Source organism: Heliangelus exortis, chromosome 17 (assembly GCF_036169615.1).
Source record: "Heliangelus exortis chromosome 17, bHelExo1.hap1, whole genome shotgun sequence".
Lineage (NCBI taxonomy): Eukaryota > Metazoa > Chordata > Aves > Apodiformes > Trochilidae > Heliangelus > Heliangelus exortis.
In genome coordinates, this window is record NC_092438.1 from 9143297 (window position 1) to 9166014 (window position 22718).

Below are 22718 nucleotides of genomic sequence, written 5' to 3' on the forward strand. Positions count from 1 at the left end.
AATTACATGAATTAGACCCAAAGGATAGCACTTCAAATTTATATTCCTTAACCTTTTGTAACTTTAAAAAGCCCCTCCTGATGATCATTACTTGTGTAAAAAGACTTTTTAGTCTGTTCCATGAATTGAGTAATTGTTACTCCTGTCCTGAGAAATCTATCCATACTAGAGGGAAATCAATTTTCCCTTCTATTTCAGTCCATAATTATACATTCTGTGTATATATATATGCTTCTGATAATGGGTTTTAACCAATATTTTATTGATTTGCTCTTGTTGCATACTGATCAATATCTTTTAGTTCTTTGATACTTCCTAATTTTAACATAATGTCTTCTCTAAAATGTCACCAATATGAAGTAGTGAGTACTGGTAGCATTGTGAGCTGTGTATCCCTTCAGGATGTTTGTGTGCATTCAGACCAGCTCTTAGAATGATTTTTAACTGTTCTTTAAATGTTTCATAGTTCAGAGAATGCAGTTGTTGAAGTTCATTTACGATAAAGCTTTTACTGATACATCCTTTAATTTTTTTAAACGCATCAACTTTTTTTTTGTTTGCAAAAAGTAATTATTAACTGTGCCTTTTTTTTTTTTTTTTTTTTTTTTGATAACTTAGTAGCACTTTTAGATAGAGGCACTCTACTGAACACAGGAATATGGTAGTTCAGTAAAAATATACTTAAATTTGGGAACTGCTATTCATTGCTCCCGAATTCTATAGGATACACAGAATCAGTAAACTTGCTACGTACACAGAGCAATCTGCCTGTGGTAGCTTCAGGCCTTGGCATTAAAAGCAAAAAATAATTAAAAAAAACACCAAACACCAAACAACCCACCCAAAATTAAAACAACAACAACAAAAAAGCCCCAATACTCAAGCCCCCAAAAAATCAAGGGAAGAAAATCTCTTGAACCTTAAAAAAAGTGTCACAAACTCCCACTCTTGAAGTTCCCTCTCTGCCTAACTGAGGTTTAACCCTGCCTGACTTAAAAATAAATCTTTTATTTTTCCTTTACATATCCTTTTGATGTATGTCATCCATCAGTGTAAGCAAGAACAGTAAATGCATTGATCTGTTGCTACACTTGGCAAGTTAAATAACACTTTATGTAAGAAGTATTGATTTATAAAATCCAGTACATGTAATTAACATTAGAACTGTCAAAAGTTGAAAACAGTATGAACTTGCTGCTTTTTTATAACCCAAAGAAAATTAAATAAAATATCTAGATTAATAAACTAACTCTTTTTTTATGCCTTGAGATATGTCAAGCTGAGTTATGTTTTCAAGACCAGTGATACGTTGCTTCCAGTTCTGACAAGAAGAAATTATGTGTTTCGTCAGTATTGTTGAAAATAATTCTATAGTCTGGAGATCTGTGTTCTGCCTCAGGCAGTGAGAGAATTCCACTTGAACAGTTCTGAAAGGTTTTAGTGTAAGAGAGGCAGGAGTAAATGATATTGTGGAAAATTAAGGTAGCCACTTTGTGGCAGGTTTTCAGAGAGCCTTTGCTCTGGCACCTAATTTAGTGCCTTCTGCAGGAAGGAATGCCAAGGGCATCAGTATCCAGTTGCCTACACAAATCATGCAATGGGATACTTTGGGAGCTCTGCAAGGTTCATTTTGTGCTCCTGTTTCTGGTTCAAGATGTCTTTGTGATTAAGACAACGGGGATATTTCAGTTGAGTGAACTCTGGTTGCCTTTTGCTCCTAATTCAGCACCATGTGAGGATATGAACACTCCTGGTTCTTCTCAGTTTACCACCCTTAATTCAGTAACATCAGTGAGAGCCTTTAACTAAGCTTGTTGAGTCAGCCCTTATCTGATTTATAAACCTACTTACAGTTTTCAAGTTTAAAGGACACAAGAAAAAAACCCTTCAAAATGACATGTAAACACAAGCAGAATAGGAGTAAGGAGTGGGTGTTGTTTTTAACCAAGGTTTGTGCATGAACTTTTTCCCCTTCAGCCCCCTTCATCAAAAGAGCCATGTGTTTATATCTCCCACAGATATTCATAGCTGCTTTGCCATTTAGAAATATTTCTCTCCTTGAAATAGGTGGCCTCACATGGCTTTCAAGCCTGGCACTGCTTCTGTTGTGCCATTGTGTCCTCCTGCTGCACTCGTGGTTCTGTTCTGCTCCTTCCAGCCACTCATCAGCTCTTTACCTTTTTGATTTAATTTATCTTTTACAACAAAATACAGCAGGCAATGCCTCTCTGCCAAGGATAAACTTGTGGAAAACACATTTAAGTATTCATCTTTTTTCTTTTGTTAAAAGTTCTCCAGGGTTTAGTCCTGTCTTCCTCTTGCTGTCAGCTGGAATATTTTATGGATATTTCTCTTGCTGGACAGGTATTTGTGTGACCAGACTGGCCCTGCACAAGGTGGAAATTTTAGATTTTGTGGTAGCAACAGTAGCTTCCTTTGCAGTTAAAATACTGAGGGAAACCCTGCTCTATTTGGATTATTTTTCTGTAACACAGTTTGGACTTCTACCTGCTGCATGCTGAGATTGAAAGAGTAACAACTTATTTCCTTGAGAGCTCCACAAGTCTCTTGTAAACATCATTAGATATGAAGAGGATGTAAAAAGCATGGAGGTTCCTCTTTGGTACTGAATTCAGCCCAGAGAGAGGCTGTAGCTTTCTTTGGAGGTTCCATTTTGATTTTGATAGTTAATAGGTTCTCTTTTATTTGCCCTCTTTTGACACTACTGTGCCTTTTTCTCTCAGTACATTTGTCAACTTTCTTTAAGATATCCTCATAAATACACCCAAAAATAGTTCTACAGCCTTGTTTTGAGGAGGGACTGCACTAAACTTCTGAGCATCAACTGTACCTTCTTGATTAATAATCTTAAAGCAGATCTTTCATGATTACATGAACCTATGATTGTGAAAGCCTTTCTGATGCACAAATGGTTTTGTCATTTTCCATGACTCAAATGAAATATTAAAATAGGTCAAAAAGGGAAAGTAAAACAGGAGGTGTAGAAATTAAATGTGAAAAGGAAACCTTAATGGGAATTCAGGTTAATGCATCAGGAGCTGCATGAGGCTTAGTTAAAATACTAGCTCTTTTTTTTATTCTTTTTTTCTCTTGGTAGAATTTTGGGTGTTGTTTGTTTATTCATTTGTTTATTTTTTTCCTTATCTGATGGCCTAAAGAAGTCAGTTTTTGAGAAAAGAATGATAATATTGCTTGTGGGAAAATCTGTATTTGGGGATAACCAAGGGACTTTTTTGTTGAATTTTAAATGGGGTGATGTTACCCACCACTGTCTGTCTTCCTTGTCTGAATGCAAGTCCTGTAAAAGCTCTTTTGTGCTTCTTTGGCCCTCTTCTTTTCACTTCTATTTTGAATTTTTCTAGTAAAACCTAAAGCATAGGTTATCTTTAAACACTTTTAAGCAACCAGTTATAGTAAGATTTTCTTTTTATCTTATAAGAACTGCTCTTGCTTTTTTCTCCTATCTTGTGTCAGCGTAGCAATTTTTTTTTTCCTTTTTTCTTTATTTTCTTTTTTTGCAATTAATCTAAAGCAGTTGGAAAAAGGCTGAGATATATAACAGGAAATGTCCCTTAAAACAAGGTAGAAGCTTTGGAAATATTATGCCAAGTTTTCCTGTAGTGATTCATTTCATGCTGATTTGGAGAAGTTTCTAAAGGAATGGACTGTGATGTTTATTCTTTTAAACAGTATTAAGTAGTAGTCAAGATTTGGGAAAAACATTTGACCTGCTCAAGAAGTGAAGGGTTTAGAACCAAAATAGAATCTTCAGTGCCATTTAAGTCATTCTGAAATAAAGAACTGATGTTTCAACTTAAAACAAAAAAACCCAACTGATTTTTAAGAATTAAATATATTTAACTACCAAGGTGAAACACTTATTCTTGCCACTTGGGCCCCCCATTCTATTGAATTGTTGAAAGTTAATCATAATTATACATTACAGAATGTTTGGTTTCCTTCTTGGGATCATGTGCAGCAGGTGTGCCATCTTAAGTTCTACATTTCTTCCATCCAAATCAAATATATGTTTGGCAATTACCCCATCACTAACCTGCCAATTAGTTCTTTGACCCATTCAAGAAAAAAAAATATCCACTGAAATCTTGTCTCCCAGTGGCTGTGCATTTAAAAGAAATAAATGTCACTTACTCTAGAAATATGTGGGTTTCCTTACAGAACTTGCTGAGTCCTAAACCAATTTAATTCCATCCCCAATTAAACCTTTAAAAGCAATATCCATCAACCTCAGCTGATACTATATTTGCATTTAGAGATTATAGTAGAGGTATCCAACAAGCAGGTTATCTTTCTTATCTATAGGAGAACAAAAATGGGCAGTGTGGGCTCATTTACTTATGAAATTAAGGAAGAATGACAGATTTAACTACAGTTGCTGCAGTAGTATTCCAATATAAAATCAGATAAAATCTTTGATAGAAGTTCAGGAAATCCACTTTAAGGGAATGCTTTATACCATTGTGTGAAAATTCTTAACTAGAGCAGTATATTTGAAAAATAACCTGATATTTTAATGAAATATTTGCTATGATGCATCAGTCCTTTCAAATTCAGGCTCAGAATGAGGCAGTAAAATGCAATTTAAATTTAATTGTTGTACTTGGTGATTTATATCACGCTTCCAACCAAGGAAATTTGAATCTCAAATACCCAATATTTTGGGTAGAATAACCTTCCTGCAAATCAATACACTTAAAGTGACTGAATGCTCTAATGTATGTTTGACACTGTTGACAGTTTATGAATGGATCATATACTGACTTTCCCAGCACTTCATCAACGTATTTTTGAAGGTTTGAATTCCAAAGAAGATCAATTTAAATATATCTGAGTTCACTCTGACTTCTCACTGCATTTCCCAAGATTTACTATGTAATAATTCCAATAGTTCATTTCCACAAGAGAATACAACTTGCAGAGCTACCACATGCATGTGTGCATAGCCACTAAGACAAGAAGATGAAAAGATTCTTTTGAAAAGCAAAAAGAGAAAAATTTCCATGTCCAAGTAGGGAATAAGAAGAAAATGGTTCTGGTTCCCCAGCAGATTGCAGTCAGCAGCTCTCAGCCAGCACAGAGCAGCTCCTGCTCAGCTCTTCATGTGCTGAGCCTTCACTTTGTGAATGTCACAGCTCAACTTGAATCTGATCTTGATGGCTTTCTGCTGTCCAGAGATCTCCCTGCTTTCTTTGCATTACTAATTTTTCTTGTCTTTAGTTTTCTTGACTGGTTTCCTTCTTAACAGCACTTTTGTATCATGCATTCAGTTCCTATTTGAATCTTTTAAAATCCTCTTTATGCCATTTATCATTAACCTACCTGAAGATGGCTCACATCCCTTTTTCTTGCAAACAGGGAGAGCAGAAGCATTTCTGTGTTGTTGCTCTTCTCCTGGGCTGCTTTTTCAGCCTCTGCATGTAATTTATTCATCTAATGTCATTTTCCTGGAAAATTCCTCAAAGTTATTCTGTCCTTAATTTTTCTGTGTCAGTTGATTTAGACGTGCATGTGAAGAATGGGTGATATGCATCACGCTTTGACTAGGGACTAAGAAGCTAAAATTAATCAGTGTGGGTTTTTTAATGAACCAATTGTATTTTTTGTTTGGATCTATGAAAAATGTAGCTCAGTCCAAAATTTATTCTCACTATCATATCTGTTGGGTGATGAAAAGAGAGCTGCTCAAATGACATTTGTTACTGATTAAGCTGTATTTGCTGATTTATGAACAGATTAATCTATTTTTAATTTTCAAAACTAGAAGTAGAGTTATGTAGCAAAGGCAAATAGCAGTGGCAGTGTGGTTCACTTAACCTGTTATCATCACTAGCTACATAATTCTTCCTTTGAGTGTGTTCAGCACTAAAGTAATCGATTTTCTCAAGATGTGAGCATGTGATTTTACCTCTATCTGTTGGTATCCAACATTTCTGGAGAAAAAAATGCTGAGGCTTTAACTGAGAAGCTGTAGTGGGTTTTTACTGGTGAAGGTGACGTGGTGCTTCTCTGGAGTGTGTTCGCTTTCTTTTTCTCAGTGGATAGAAGTGTTAAAAATCAAATTGCATCTTAATTAAAAATATATGATTTCCTGAGGGAGAGGATTTCAAGCCTCCTTTCAAGACCTCACAGCATCCTGTAGTAACTGAAAGATCTGTTTCATCTGACTTTCCTTTATCTATTTTACAAATATGTTAGAGAGCCATGAATCATTAGACAGCCTTTGTTAATGTGTTTATTAGAGGGTATATTTGAGTGCCCTGAGATAGAAATCTCAGGTTCTGGGTTACTACTGGGTTACAGTTCACTCACACTCTCCTTAGGAGATCAGGTTCCCTTAGGTAACATCCCTAGCAGCTCTTGAAATGTTTCTTTTCATTCCATTCTGTACAAAGCTGCAGAAACTGCCTTCTCTTCCTATAGATTGTATTTGTAAATTTGTGCCTGAACATGATTTTCCAGAGGAATAGAGCATGAGAAAGGTCTCAGCTTTTCTGTGATGCATCTCATCTGTTAGGGTTGGGGAGAAGCCCAAAGTAGATAACAATTGTGCACAGTTTTGTATTTAAATGTCAGCACTAATCCAAAACAAAGTGTATGGACATTGTTGAATTAGGTCCTAAACTGTATTAGGAGATAAAATCCACCTAAGCTTTGTATTTACCAGAGAAAGAAAATAAACTAACCTAGCAGGAAAATGGAACTCTTGCAATTTAATGATGCATAAAAGCAAGGCAGAAATGTTTTGGAACAAATTTCCTGATAATTTTGGCATAGTCAATCCTATTTTTTCTTGAGATTTACATAAATGGATGGTGTAGATTTATTTTTAAGGATACTAATCAGGATCTTAGTGAGTATGGTAAGCAGACTTAATGAAAATTTGTGGAAGCTGTGTATGTGGGACAACAGATTGGCACCTTATCTTTTCACTCCTCCTTGCAACTCAGATAATTTTTTATTGTTTTGTCATTTTTAAACAAACATCTCTGAAGAGCAATAGAGGCTGGAAGTATTACTGCATTTAGAAGAAAGCAACAGTGAATAGCAAGAATGCTTGCTTTTTTTATTTATTTATTTTTTTCCAGAAAATATTTTAGCTATGGGTATTAATTCCACTACTTTATTAATCCTCTTTCTAGGACTCAGATAGGAATTTATTAGCTTTTTGTTCCACCCTTCAAGAGAATAAAAACTGAAATGCCCTCATGGCTTTTAAACCCTTGATTGGCCAAGGTTAGACTAATGGTGAGCCCTTCCTGTATATAATTAATAAAGTACAAGTATCTCATAGCAATTATACGACACCCCTTGTATCTTCCATCCCTTAGGCAGTTATTCCTTTCCTACAATTTTCTTTCTGAGATGGCTTTCATTTTTCTTGCCAATTTCCCCATTTCCCTGGGATGCTCTATAACAGTCAAACTTGTCCTTGTAGGTCTGGTTTAAAATTCTGCTTTCCATTGCAGCTGAAGGATATAAAGCTGGGGGTGCAGCACTCTGCAGCAGAAATGCCAAAGTCATCAAAGCTTTACTGCTAACTCTTCATGGAGACTTTGCTCAGTATTTTATTTTCATTTCTGCTCTCAGTGCATATATAGTGAGCTCTGATTACATAATTGAATTTGATAAACTGATGGTATGTGATTGATGAGGAAGTCAGGAATAAGAGATTAGAAGATAAAATTACTTCGAGGGTTTAAGTAAACCTTCAAGAGAGCTGGGGGAATTTATAAAGCACACCATATTCTTTATGAAAATATTCCCCTAGGTCTATTAAATTTTAGCTTCTACCAGAACTGTATTGAGTTTTGAGAATGATTTTCATATAATACCAACTTGATTGTGATACTTTAAATGGGAGATTGTTCTGAAGCAGTTGCAGCATCACTGGGTTCAGAATATTTGAGTAGGAAAGGTAGTGCTGAATGACAGACTTGTGGGCAGAGGTTTTTGTCTTTCAAATAGATTAATTTTCTTGAAAAGATTTAAGTTAGAAGGAGTAAGTGGATAATTCAGAGGGAAATAACGAAGGAGGTTATGCTCCTTGAAGCTTTAAGTTGCTGAAGACCAGGATCAAGAAATTACTTGGGGAGAGATTTACAGTGTAGATAGCAGTTTGTTGTAATCTCCTGGAATGGCTTAACTTCCTTCAGGAAGGAATTGTTTAGCAAGCTGATTTCATGAGCCTGTGTGTCTGTACTAGCTGGGAAATGGCATTGTTTTCAGGGAACCCAGCACTAAGTCTTTGAACTTACTGACTGGACTCTCCACCAGCCCCTAAATACCAGCACCACTCCCTGCCTCTGCCCTTTGGTCCCATGGGACACCTTTAATCTTGCAAGGATAGAATGGCTGTCTCAAAACTCCTTTGAGAGACTCCCCAAAATCTATGTGAAGCCTCTGAAAGGATTTAATATTTCCTTACTAGTTTAGAAATACCTTTGTAAAAATTTTTTGATTCTTGCTTTGGATAAAATAACTATTTTACATTAATGTCATCACATTAGACAGAATTTTAAAATACTGTTTGATTTTACTAATTAGGAGAAGATGAGAATTTAGGTGAAGCTTCACAATATTTGCAGTCATTAAAACAAAATAAAGAAGATGCTTTGGAGAATATAATCTGAGACATGTAACAAAGTTAGAGGAGTGCAAAAAAACATCATGGGTTTGCCTGGGAATGTTTGCTGGTTTGGAACTGTCCCTGCTTTGTCATAACTTGAATTACCATAGCTTCCTAGATATCTAATTTAAAGAAAATAAACTGGTCTGCACGAGCCATTAGCTAATTTGTTTGAAAACAAACCCAACTTGTTTAAAAGGCTATAGATCTGAAAAGGGCCCTACTTCAAAATACATTTTTCAATTCAATTTTTAAGTCAGATTTTTATGATAGTTTCTAAGTCTTGACTTAAGCATTCTGTGATTCTATACTTTTTTTTTTCTGCAGAGTTAACTTCATCACTTTCTGAAGCAACATTCTAAAAACTAAGGGGACAATTTATTGGTACAAATCAGCACATGTGTGTGCAGTTGACATTCAATTTTCTAACAAATCCCAGCAAATAGTTTGGCAGCAGTCAGGCTGTGACTCCCTGACCACAGTCAGCTGAAGCCCAGCTGCCACCCCGAGCCTGTCCCATTAGGCTGATAATGAGTCTGGGTTGCCATGGGGTGGGTGCTAAGTCATAAAAATTCCCTGATAAGAGGCCAGGGGAAAGAAAAGAGCTCAGAGAAGCTGCCATCACCAGGTTGAGCTGCATGCCACTACTCTCCCAATCTTCCATGCAACTCCAGGGCACCTTGAAAGCCACTGCCACCCCTGGCCTTGAGCTCCTTCTTCCCTGCTAAGTGTATGGGTTCTGCCTCCTGGCTATCAGCTTATTAAAGATTATAGGATGTCACCTGTGGATTTAAAAAATTCAGGCAGTCTTGGATAATATATGAGGTCACTTCTCTCTGAACTGCAAAAGGTAGCTTAAACTCTCCAAATAGCAAGTGTAAAAATACCTGAGTTAACTCTAAAATAAGCTTTGAAAGAAAGATTAGCAATTTAACTGAATGTTAATTGCACCGAGACAGTATTTGTGTATCTTTATTTTTTTATTTTTTACTATATAAAACACACACACATACACTGATCTTCTGAAAAGCAGAGTGCAGAAACAGCTACCTATTAAGTATTTTTCTATATTTTGCATTAAATAACTGACTTTGAGTGTAACTTGTGTATTTTATAGTTATTTACACAAGTGTGTTAATTTTGATTATAGGTGTTTGTAAACTTCTAAGATTTTTGTTGTTATTACATAGTAATAGATAGAAATTTGGTACATGAAGTATAAAAACCCTCACCTTCCAGAGGTGCCAGGGGGTGTGCCTCTAGCAGGTGTAGACCTGTAGTAAATTTACATTTGTGTGGAGCTTTGGCAATCTACCACTTGAGAATTTTGCAGCTTGAAGTATTTTAGCATTTGTGATCCATGGGAGAACAAGAGTTGGAGACTACATTGAACATGATTGAAGTACCCTAATTCAAAATCTGTTAGTGGTTTCAGGTAATATAATTTAACACATTTTGTTTGGCAGTAATGTTGAAAAACACATTAGTCTTGTGATTTTGTGAGGTGTTTGCTTGGCAGGAATGTTGAAAACCACATTAGTTTTGTGATTTTGTGAGGTGCTTTTCCTATCAAAATTCTTCATTTACCCCGAGACTTCTGCTGCTGTGATAATAATTTCCATCCAAGATTAGTCTTCTGGTTTATATTCAAGCAATGAAAAAAAAAAAAACCAAAAAAGTGGATTTATTCCTTATAGAGGAGCAGAGGAGAGGGTTAAAAAAAAAAGCCAAATAGGGCTGTTCACTGCCTGCCACAGCACACAGTGCTGCAGTTTTCCTGTGAGAGAGTAAACATGGGCAAAAACTTGCCTGAGTGGGAACTTCTAAATAAATACAGGAAATGAAGTTACCAAGATCTTGGGAATTCTGCCTCCAAAGGTAAAAGTTATGAATATAAGGGTTTAAACCTCAACTACAGCATCACCTTTTGTCTTGTTTATGATGGCCATTTTGAGAAGAAATAAACTGATTATCAACAGATTATATTATACTCAAATAGCTTACAAACCCCTTTTCTTTCTGTATTTCAGGTGATGTTGCCCCATACTTCAAGACTGAACCAGGCTTGCCTCAGATCCACCTGGAAGGGAACAGACTGGTCCTGACGTGCCTTGCTGAAGGCAGCTGGCCCCTGGAATTCAAGTGGTTGTGCAATGGCAGTGAAATAACCACCTACTCCAGTGAATATAAGTAAAGAAAAGCTTTATAATAGCCTACTTTAAGTGTCATTTAAAAAACCAAAACACACATAACAAAAAACCAAACAAAACCCGAAACCAATCAACCAAAACCCCCAAACCAAACAACAAAAAAAAGCAGAAGAAAAACACCACCCCCCAAAATCAAATCCCCAGTGCTCCAAACCAGTTGGTACATGCTGATCCACTGACCATGTGTTCTACCATGAAAGAAAACTGTTTTTTTTTTAAATAAAAATGAGATCCATATGAGAGAACCTCCTTTGCCTAGAAATGATAATTCACATTTCAAAAGAATGGTTCTGCCATGGAATTTTTAGGTACCAAAAATGCATTTTGCTGGAGTTGTAACCTTATATGGAATAAATAGGAGGCAAAACCATAAGGAGGATAAGCAGAACATCATCTTTGCTGATAGGCAACAGATGGCTGGCCACATATCAAAGTGTAGAACAGCCAAGTTTTGTCTGCTTTTCTTTAATGGAAGCATTAACTGAGTTTTCCCTATGCAAATGGCAATTTTTATAATTTTATAGAGATATAATATATATGCCATTTATTTGTTGCTTTCAAAATTTGTTGATAATACCTGGTGAATTCAGAAGTTACAAGTGGTGGGTTTGGGACAGATGGAGCCCTTGGGTAACACTTGTGTCTTTAGCAAACCAAGGTCAAAACTATTTTTGTAATTTCATTGCTGAAGGGAGGGAAAAAGGTATGCTCCATCACCACAGAAAGACATAATGGTATAGATTACAATCAAAATGCAGATAATTGCTATGAAGTTGCTAGAGAAGGTAGCCCATAATTACTCTTGTCAAAGATTTTTAAAATGGAAGCTAACATGAGTTCTATTTTTGATATTATTTACATCTACAGAGCAGTAGGGGGGAAAAGTCCCTTAAATAACATTTTAAATTTTTTTTTTGTCATTTAGCACACAAAGCGTTTAGGAACTGTGTTTCCAAACACAAATTCAGTTCTGTGTGAACTTCCCTAGCAATTAAAGACTTCTGATTTAAATGAGACTGTTTAGTCCTGAGTAATTGCAGCTATTAATGGCTGCTGGTTTCAATCCTGGAATTTCGCTGATACCTCAGAATGAGCCTCACACACACAGAGAAAAGATTTGTGAATACTTTCTAGAAAATGAAAAAATCTCTAATAGCACAATAAATCATGGAAGGTGTGAGTGTCACTTTGTGTAAATGCCACTTGTTATGATCAACACCAGCAGAACCTGTTGTAGTTTCTTGGTAGAAGGAGCTGACAACAGCTCTAAACTGCATAAGATGCTGAGAAAGGAAGGGAAAGAAATGCTGTGGGAGGACAGAACATGTGAATATGGAATCAACAAAAAGCAAAGGTTAGAACCCAGGTTTGGGGATGTGGTAGTCACTGAGAGACTAAGAGAAACCTGAACAAGAACATGGGACATGTTGAAATGAAGATGAGAATACTGTGGTATTTCTTAAATAACACAACCTAATGCAAAATTAGGATTTAACTGGGTATTGCTGTATAAGTTGGAATCAGTGTAGTGAAACACCTCTCTCAAGCTGTATGGTTACATATCTGGAGACACTACCTTTTTTCTTATCATTTAATTTACTTTACTGGATGCCACATAATGATACGTGTGCTATATTTATTAGTTTTGTCTTTTTTCTTGTTTCTGTTTCTAATTAAAACATCTGCCTCAGAAGTGATTAAGAACACAGGAAAATACAGGTTTATAATAATAAAAAAATACTGATCAAAATATTAATATAGAAATTGCAACCCTGCTCCTATAGCACAGTCAGGGGTAAGCCAAACAGGATTTGGATTCTATAGAAATGCAAAGCTTTAAGATTTGAACAGGATTATATGGCATAGGTGCATTAGGATAAATGAAAGCAGGGAAAAGATATGCTTAGAGATAAAAATTCCTGCTGCAAAATTTGCACTCTGACCCCATAATAGTTTGTTCTGCAGTTCCCCTGGGTAAACACTCTTTTAAAATGCATGAATTTTCCCTACATGTAGGGAAATTTCCCTTCTGATGTAGTTTGAATCATCGATCAAATGTTTGAGGTAATTGATATTACTTAGTGTGTTGCAGTTAAAGTAATATCTATATTGTGGCAGGTTGAAAAGATTCAAAACTTGTTATAACACACCAAGTGAGTAAAGAACTAATTGCAGGCTTTGCATTTTGACATTGGTGACCCTGACTGAGCAGCTTTTCTTTGTATAATGATGCTGATTATGTGCACAGCCTGGCTCTTCTAGTGACTCTGCATACCCTGGTTTGTATTAAGAATTTATAAAAGAACCTTATAAATTCTTTGTGATCTGAGATCCATGTAATGAAAACAAATCGATGTTGCTGACTGCAGTAGCAATTTTTGTTGTGTTGATAAGAGTCTTTAAACTTCAGGCAGTTTTTTTCTTTTCTTTTTTTTTTTTTTTATCTTTTTTTGAATACCTCTCATATTTCTTTTTGAGGACTGAAGGTATTAATTTATTGGAATTAAGAAACCCCTAAGGTTATGTCTAAGCAGCTGTGCACTTTCCTCCCAAATTACTTCAACTTATCTGATCAGTATGTTTAGTTTTTATAAATTTTATTCTGAAGAGAAAAGATCAGTTGTTGCCTAAATCCGCTGTTCAAAATTTTGGATAGATAAAAAGTTGAATGACTGAATAATAATATGTTTTATTTTAATTCTGTCTTCATAATAGTTGCTTTGAAATTTTCATTAACCTTTGAAATAAATTCATTCAATGGAATAAAGTCTTGATTTGAATTTAGAAAGCCCTATTTGTATCTCTTCTTGCATATCACAAAAGTTGAATAGTGAAAGCATAAACCAAAAAGTAGTATTTTGACTTTTAGGTCAAGAGAAAAGTAAAAAAAAATAATTACAAAAAATAATCATATGCAGATATGTATCAAATGTATGTTTACAATTGTAAAGACAGAATTAGAAATGCCACCAATACCTATTTATCTCTTTCCCAGGTTTGTCACTGTCAAGTCAGTCTCAGAAAATGGGAACATATATTTGATATCTCTTTAAATTTTGTTTTGCTATGTGATTCTTCCAACTTTGCTTCCCTTACCTGCCTATTATTACCCAGCAGATCCACTGAGAAGCCGCTGCCTCAGTGGGTTTGGGCTGGTTTGGAATTTCCAAGGTTGCTGGGTTTTAGCTGTAAACTTGTAAAGGATTTTCATTTCTTCAGGCAATAAACTAAGAATGTTTCCTGCTGAAACATTAAAAACCAAAGTAGGACACTTCTGATCTAATAGGTTTGTTTGGTCCTAGTGGCAGAAGAACTAACTCTGCATTACTCTTAGTACAGATGAATATCAAAATATGAAGCCTTGAAATTTGGCTTTACAAATAGACAAACAGAAAAACAAAAGTTAGCCAAGTAAAATACTAAATCTAGGGTTAGGAACAAAAGCTTATTAAGCTATTTTAAGCCTTATTAAGCTATAAACTACTTGATAAAATGAACTGTAAAAATGAATTGTCAATACTTGTCAAAATATTTGATTTTTTTAAATCTTGGTTTGGTTTACTTGTTTGGTTTTGGGGTTTGTTTGCTTGTTTTCTTGGTGTGGTTTCTTTTGCTTGTTCTTAGAAGGAAATTCTTCTGTAAGAAAGCAAGAAAGCCTCATGACCTCCTTGATTTCTTTCTTATGCCTTGTGTTTTCACCACTTTTCTCCCTCTTCCCATGACATACTAATCAGGCAAGAGGCAATATTGCCAGCAAATATTTCTTTCTGTGCTGGTTGTTGGTTTTGCTGTCACTCCCCAGAAGAGCACTGGTTTGAGTCTTCCTTATCTTCCAAGCACAAATTGCCATCATCTCTGGAGAAAATGTGCTGATTGCTCTGAAGAAGGTCAGAAGGCAGCTTAGGCCCAGGGACAGGCAGACAACACAATTGCCTTCAGCTTGTGTACTTGGGAAGCCTGGATCTCCCAGGAATCACAGGAGATAACTCAAAATTTTCTGTGGTGTCTGCCTCCACTTGAATTCAGGGTATTTTATTGCCTGACGTCTTGGCTACAGTGTATTTGGTTGTAATTATGATGCAGTAATTATATTCAGTATTATATTCAGATATTAAGTTCTGTACAGTACATAGTATGTGTGAATGTGAGAAGACATGCTGTCTTTTAGTGGAATTAAATTTTGAAGATTAAAATTCAGCAATTTTAGTTTTCCTTATCTTTTCATAAAGACTTTCATTAATCCTTCCATAATATCTTCAGAAGGTGACAGGGGGAATGTGCACATTGATTAATGTTTTTTTAATGCAGGATTATCTATATTATTCATGTGTTTTATTCACATTAAAGCTATCAGCTCATTTTCATGTTGGGTAATCAGATATAGTTGAATGCAGAAGGTGAGCATTAGTGGACTAAGTGACTTTTTAAGCACAGTAAAGGGCAGAACAAATACAATGTACAATGCACTGTGTCTTTTTGTGTATTTCTCTGAGTTACAGAGGTCACACAGTGTAGTAAACATCTCTTTTTTTTTTTTTCATTGGAGACCTTTAACATTTCTTGTAAGTCTTCTTAATGCCTACATTTAGATTTTAGTCTCCTCGTGCCACCTCTGAACGAAATATCTGTGTCTTCTGCCTTATGAATGAGGGTAGATAAAATTAAGGAAACCATTGAAGTGTGTTTCAAGAGAATTTATGCAGAACTAATTAGTATTTATCCAACGTAGGTTTTAAGACTGAAAGATATTTTATGCATTTCAAGGCTTTGGTTCTTTTCTTCTGCATGGTACAAACAATATTGCAGTCAAAGATCAGAGATTACATGAGAATGTTTTTTGTAAGAAAAATAGTACAATAAACATTTGATCCAATATGTAAAATATCAGAGGAGAAATAACAAATGCTACATGAAGTAGCATTGATCTGTCTTTAGAAAGAAGTGCAAAATAATTCTGCATTTTTATCTTACAGTTATATCATCCCAGCTTTGAGGAAGTCTGATGCTGGCTTTTATCAGTGTGTTGTACGCAACAGGATGGGAGCATTGCTGCAAAGAAGAGCTGAAGTTCAAGTAGCATGTAGGTTTGAATGAGAGTTATTCTGGGATTCATTAATTACCTCATTCTTTTTTGTGGTTAAAGCTGAAGATATTAGTAACATTTGCAAGCCTGAAGAGTTACTGGGTGTCATATTTAATAAATCTTAAATATATCGCATCACATGAAATTTCACACTTAGTCTGGTTATCTAAATGTCACTTGAGAAGTGGAACTTAGGTAAATTGAATTCTTTACTAGAAACCCAAGTCCAAGGAACTGATTCAAGATAATCACTTGGTCATGAGGCAAATTAAATGGAATTTCCTCTGTTTTAAAATAAAAACAGTTGGAAATTATACAATGCAAGTTTTTACCATGTTCACAGCTTCACTTTACTGCACTTAATTAGGTTACTATATCTGTCTTGTCAACAATATCAGTAATTGGATGTTTGATGTCTCAGTGGTATTGTCTCAGAAATGCTGGCAGGTAATATTAAAATAAACTGCTGCTAAGATGGAGATTTCCTTCCCTGTCTTCTGCCAGCCCTTACACCCCTGCTTTATATTCCTGCTAGAGATTTTGTCCTCAATCTGACAAGGGTCAGACCCTTGCAAGAACTTTTCTGAATATTCTTCTTCACTTTTAGTGAATGACATCAGGTCAGAAAAGATCCAGTGAGTGCTGCTGCAAGTGAGTGAAACTGAGTGGGGTGGGGTCCTTCAACAAGGTTAGAAGGGGAACATGGAGCAGAGGAAGGTGAAGGTGGGATGCTGCTTGTTCTGCAGCACTGAGCCATCAGATGCCTCTGGAGCTGCATCTGCAGGTGTGGTTTCAGGAGACTAAGGCTTTGATAGCAGACACAGAGAAACGTACCTGTTTCCTCCTCCATCTCACTCATTTTTTCCACTCTTGTATTGCAATGTACCATGCTGTCCCTTTAGGCTCAGCAGGAAAACTTGTTTGTACAGCAGTGGACTAGGAAACTTCTCCAATTTATTTTTTTTTTTTTTTTTTAAGCAACAATTATTTTGTAGGTTTTGCCAAAATACTTCTTCCCTGTCTTATTCCCTACACAGCTGTACAGGCAGCTGCAGTGGCAGAGTGAGGGAGCAATTCTTGAGGAAATACTTGAGGGGAAAGATGGTGAGAAAGCACAGAAATACTCTACCTCAATACTGCTGCTAAAGAATTTTGTCTCCTGAGAAGACAGGTTTATTCCCCTCTGATTGAGGGAAGGATTTGCAGTGAGGTGTTCTGTTTCTCCAGGCTTTTTTTTTTTGTGTGTGTGTGTATTTGGTTGGTCTTGAGAGAGAAAGGAAGAGTAATTCTTTACTTTTCTTTGGTTTTAATTTTCCCCCCGTAGAACTTGTAGCTCTGTGTTGCTGAACAAAATTATAAAGCTTCATCTCAAGACTTCTCTATCTGATTTTAGCATTATATTTGTTATTTGTTTTCACTGACAATGACACTGAGACAAAGCAAAGCAGGCATTAAATGACTGGGGAGACCTCTGCTCTTGAATGCACAGTGATATCTGTGGCTTCTATAATGAAGCCTGTTAGTCAGACTTGTACTTTGCTCCTGTGGATTGAAGTGTTCCACAAGTTTCCTCCCCCTTTTTTACAAGTTTATCTCTTTTTTTCTCTACCTGGGGTAACTATTGATCCTATGCAGTTTTTAAATGTGTTTTAGCATTTTCAGTCTAAATTAATTGATTTAAGCTGTGTGGATATAACAAATACATAAAATTTTATTGTATTTTACTCTTGTTATTCTCAAACATATCAGACAGCAGTGTTCCAAGGGGGTTACAAAAGTAACCTTATTTATTCATAAAGAGTTCACAGGAAAGGATCTATTTTTGCCACTGGATAGATGATGCTTCCCAAAACAACTCAACATCTCTAGTAACAAAATGAAAGGCACAATTACAATGTACACTGTGAAAGATCTGAGGTATTTTCCATGTTGCAGATCTCTGAAGTAGCAGTGAACTTGTTAAATTATTTAAAAATCACTCTCAACACATGCTAACATATTACTTAACAGAATGGGAAAGGATATTTGTGAGAAAACTGCTGAGTAAATCTTAATTACAGACTGGGCTTCAAAACTCTTCAATTGTGAAGACTGAAATAATCACGTGAGAGTGAAGTTAATTACAGCCACCTATGCAGTTTGAAACTTCTTTTCAAATAGGTGATCTGATTATAGTTGCAAGAAATACCAAGCAAGGGGAAGTACAATGCTGATTATGTCTGAATAAATAACTTGAAAATTATGAAGATGATTAAAGCATTTTTAAAATAACATGTGCTTTTAATTTCTGCTCTTGTTCTGTTTCTTCTTATCTCCCACCATTTGCAGATCTGGCAGTAGTTTTCTGTGTTTCACTGTCCTTTGCATCCCTTTCTGCAGCAGAGAACTTGTTAAGAACCCTGTGGTCCTTAAAAAAGAAAATAAATAGCTCTCTCTGTGTGTCACTTTCTTGGTTTAAAGAAAATTAAAATGTATGGAAGTTCTTTGGAGGGCAAATAAGTAGGGAGCCTACAGTCCTGTTTATTTTAATGAAATGTGATACAAAAGGCAAATGAAAAATGAGAAGAAAATATTCACTGAATCTTTTCAAAGACTCCATACATATGTGAACTTGCCTATGAAATAAAAGCTTCAGAGACAGTGGTTCTGGAACTGTAGTTTTCTTTCTGCCACTAAAATTTTTGTTAAAAGCTGTTCCCTAATGATGCTTTTGTAAATATCAGAGATTCAGACGCATTATATAAATTGTTGCACAGTTCCAGAACAATTCATAGCTACTGACATGAGCCTTGTTATTTTGATATCCATTTGGGTGTCATGCACAGATCTTACTATAGATTGGTTTGCCTCCAAGTGATAGAGCTTCTGTAGCTATGGATGATTTCTAAAATCCTGATTGATCCTCAATCCAAAACATTGATAAAATTATGGACATTATTTTCATTCCTTTACATTGCACAGGAACTTTTTCTTCTTTTTTTGTGCAAGAAATTATTTAAAAACAAAACAAACTTCCATTAAAATGTCATTTTCATACGAAAACACTGGGTTATTGCAAAAGAACACACAGGGCACACAGTACTGCTGACTGATGTGCTTCTTGTGAGCACAAGCAGCTCTTGGGTTTGCTTGTTCATCCAAAGCTGTGTTAATCAAAACTGTCTCATGATCTTTAGTGTCATATTGACTAATTATAACAGTGCCAATGACTTTTGTAAAGCACAATTATTTATCTGTCTGCTCTAAAGGTATGGAGAGAGAACTTCCAGCACTCAGTATATTTTTTTCTTTGCAGACATGGGAAATTTCATGGACTCAAACCAGAAAAAAACAGTGACTCAAGGAGAAGCTGCAGTTCTAAACTTCCCAGACATACTCAGCTATCCAAGGCCACAAGTGACATGGTTTAGAGATGGACACAAGATTATACCAAGCAGCAGAATGTAAGTCAATTCAAAGCTCAAACTACTCCCACCCTAAAATATGATTAATTATATTTGATAATGCAACTTACATTTTAAGTACACTAATTAATGTTTAAAGAGAATAAAGTAGCTTTGTTCAATCTAAGTTTGAGATAAATGACTATTTTAAGATGGTCTCAGAACTTCCTAAGCAGTTTGACAAAATAATTCATGTGATTTTAATGGTTCTTGTGCAGCATAAGGGACTGGATACACAGAGTGTCTGCACTTCCTTCACTCTATTCATTTTGGAAAAGTAAATGCTCATCTCCCAATTACGTTTACTTGAGAGGTCTAACTTAATGAATACTGAGATTTTTCAACGTGAGTCTGATTTTTTTTTTCCCCTAGAGCTATTTTTAGTACCATTTTTCTCATGATTTAGTACTTGATACTATTTTCCTCATTCGAAATATCATTTTTTTTTTCTCTATCTTTTTACCCCACAATGACAGTTTTATTTCTTTATGACTAAGTAGTAGCTCATTCACTAATGGCACAGTACTTGCTCTTTGATTAGTTATTATCTCAAGGTGTGCTCATCCTTTCCTGAAACAGATATGAAGTCATCCTTTGTTTTTACCTGCACAGTTTTATTTAGAGGCTGGAGCTATTAGAAGTAACATAAAAAAATCTAGATAAAACCTTTTTTTACTTGCCTTATTTCTTAAGGAAATTGTTGAAATGACAAGAATATTGATGGTTATTTTTGTTCTGTGTATTATATGTTAGTGTTCAAAAGGATAGATGTGCTAGCAAGTGATGGCAATGGGATATTGCTGAGTTCCAGAAGGGGAGTTGAGTTTTTAGAGTTTATATTAGAAAGGCAAAACTCTTCAGGGTTTTAATTTTGTTAATTTGTCCTGTATATTTTACTGCCAATTAAGTGCAGTTTTTAAACCTGAAAACTAGTATTATAGTTTAAAAAAACCCTGTTACAGTTACTATTGCAGGGATGTGAAGCAACTCTGTAATAATTTATGAATAATTTAATAGTAATTTGATGGGAAACAAGCTGCTGGAAGATGCAACAATGGGTTTCTGGGCAATCACTTGGAGACCTAAGCAACAAATCCTGAGTTATTAACCATTAATAATCTACTTCTTGCACTCCTGCCACATTACAAATTTTCTTCTGTCAGTGCTGAGAATACACAAATCAAAAATTTGCAGATGGTGAGAAACCTTTCTCCAGGGCCTGGACAGTTTCTTGGGATGTGTTATGGGGAAAGAGAACAGAGCAATGCAGGCAAGCACACATTGTCTGAAAATTATGTTTGTGGGAGCTCTAACAGTCTGGGAAATTTGTAAGTAGAGGTATGTGTGTTGTGTATTAGCTGATATAAAATCTTAATTTTCCTAATCTGTACTTCACTCTTACTCATTCCTTTTGGGATTGTTAGGATAGAACCACTTGTAATTCATAGCACTGTGGTAATGCTTACAAATGAGAAAACTGCAAAACTGTTCTATAGTAGGGATCAAATACACCTGAAGGTTTCCACATGTATTTTATTTCCCTGGTCAGGAATTTTATCTGGAAGGGATCCGAGGACATTTGTCTATCTTGGGTGGGAATTTCTAAATACATTTGTAATAGAAGTGCACATGCTGAAAGTGTCAATCTCTGGGGAAGTTTGATGTATATCCTATAGTAAGCCTGATAAATTCAGGAAGTGACAGATTTATGGTGCACACACCAATCATCAGTGCATTTTACGTGCAGTAGATCTGCTGCTCCCTCAAAGTACTGGAAAACCCATCTAGCATCCACTCACATATTGCTGTGAATAAATATGGCAGTCCTAGAAATGCAGGGAACCTGAGACACAGAGAGGATGCATATAAACCTGTCACAGATGTAAAAATATCTCATGAGATCTCTGCTTCTTATCTGTGGAGAGAGTTGTGCATTTAACATCATGTTTTCTGTATACCAAGTGCATCAGATTAGTAGGTGAGCCAGTTTGCTGCAGCTTGCTAAACTGATCAGTTAAATTGATACAACCACCTCCTATGGATGCTCTTTAAACTGATTAAAAGTACCTTATATTGCTAAAATCACTGAAAAGCTATTTTTAATCCTCTTCAACAAGCTTACAATGACTTGGCCAAATTAATCAGCTATTCTGTCAGCTATAATAGTGATTTTTAAGACTGACATGGCTGCAGTGTATGCAGGAAATGAGCAGTGCTAAAAATTAGGACAATGGTGGTTGGGTACCCAAGAGTTTCTCATTAGTACCCATTGAATGCAGGCAACATTGACCTTGCCCAGTATTTTATCTGCAGCAGCTTTTGATAAAACATCCAATCCAAATAGTAAGTCAAGATAACTGACTCATGTTGTTATGCTCTAATAATGATTCCCAGCCTTACACACCCAGGGCTTCTCACCAATAGCATGAATCCATTTCACTGATGCAGTGTGCTGAGGTGGCCTTATGTGAGAAATATGAAAGATCAAAAGTCAGGACTAATTCTGAAAAAAAAAAAATATAAATTCTTAAAATGTTCCAAGTAACACCATTTGACTGGCTCTGCAGGAGGGTTTTCTTGGCAGGTTTAAGATAGTCAGTGATGATGTCTTTCACTTTTTACTGGTATTTAGGACATTTATAAAGAGGGATTCTGCCAGCTATTCAGAAATTAAATGGTCATGTATTTCTGGGGAGCCAAGACAACTGAATTGCTGAAGAGTCAAAAAATTCTGGTATCACTGCATGTATTTTTTCAAACATCCTTTATAATATGTCAAGTGGGACTCTTATTTGTTCTTAGTTTTCTAATTATTATTTATACACTTTTACACGCTTGCCAATTCTAACAGATCATAGAATAGTTTGAGTTGGAAGGGACCTTTTAAGGTCATTCAGGTCATCTTCTCTGGTAGAAAGTTTTCTTTGAGACACAGGCAATTTTTTTTCAAACTGCATTTTGTGTTTAATAAATGTTGTGTAACATGCAGGTTGGAATCATGCAGCAAAGAGCTACATTAATTCCCATTTTAGCTGTGTTGCTGCTATATATTGCATTAAACCTATGAATAAAACCAAGAGCATCACAAGTTCCTCCTAAATGAGTAGGCACCTGAAGTCAACAAATCCCTGTATAATGTATGAATGTCAAGCAAATGGTCTGCATGTACCCATGGGGCTGTTTTTAGAGTTTATGACTTAAGGCAACGAGCAAATAAGGAACAGACTCAGTGCAACACACTGGTGTATATTTAAATATTGAAGTCCTGAAGTTTTCTTCCCCCTCCTGGTGCAGTGTGGATGTATATTCATCTT

The 22718-nt window shown here is 35.7% G+C and overlaps 1 protein-coding gene and 1 long non-coding RNA gene across 5 annotated transcripts in view; one reads left to right on the plus strand and one right to left on the minus strand.

The window, feature by feature from the left end:
* Positions 1-22718, plus strand: part of SDK1 (sidekick cell adhesion molecule 1) — a 380086-nt gene that overhangs the window by 92661 nt on the left and 264707 nt on the right. For all 4 annotated transcript variants that reach the window (XM_071760473.1, XM_071760474.1, XM_071760472.1 and 1 more), the window contains 3 exons: positions 10699-10858; positions 15852-15958; positions 19257-19404. In XM_071760473.1, the coding sequence (XP_071616574.1) occupies positions 10699-10858; positions 15852-15958; positions 19257-19404 (415 nt within the window). The remainder of the gene's footprint in view (positions 1-10698; positions 10859-15851; positions 15959-19256; positions 19405-22718) is intronic.
* The window catches only part of LOC139803882 (uncharacterized), a 395404-nt gene that overhangs the window by 79829 nt on the left and 292857 nt on the right, over positions 1-22718 (minus strand). The window lies entirely within an intron of this gene.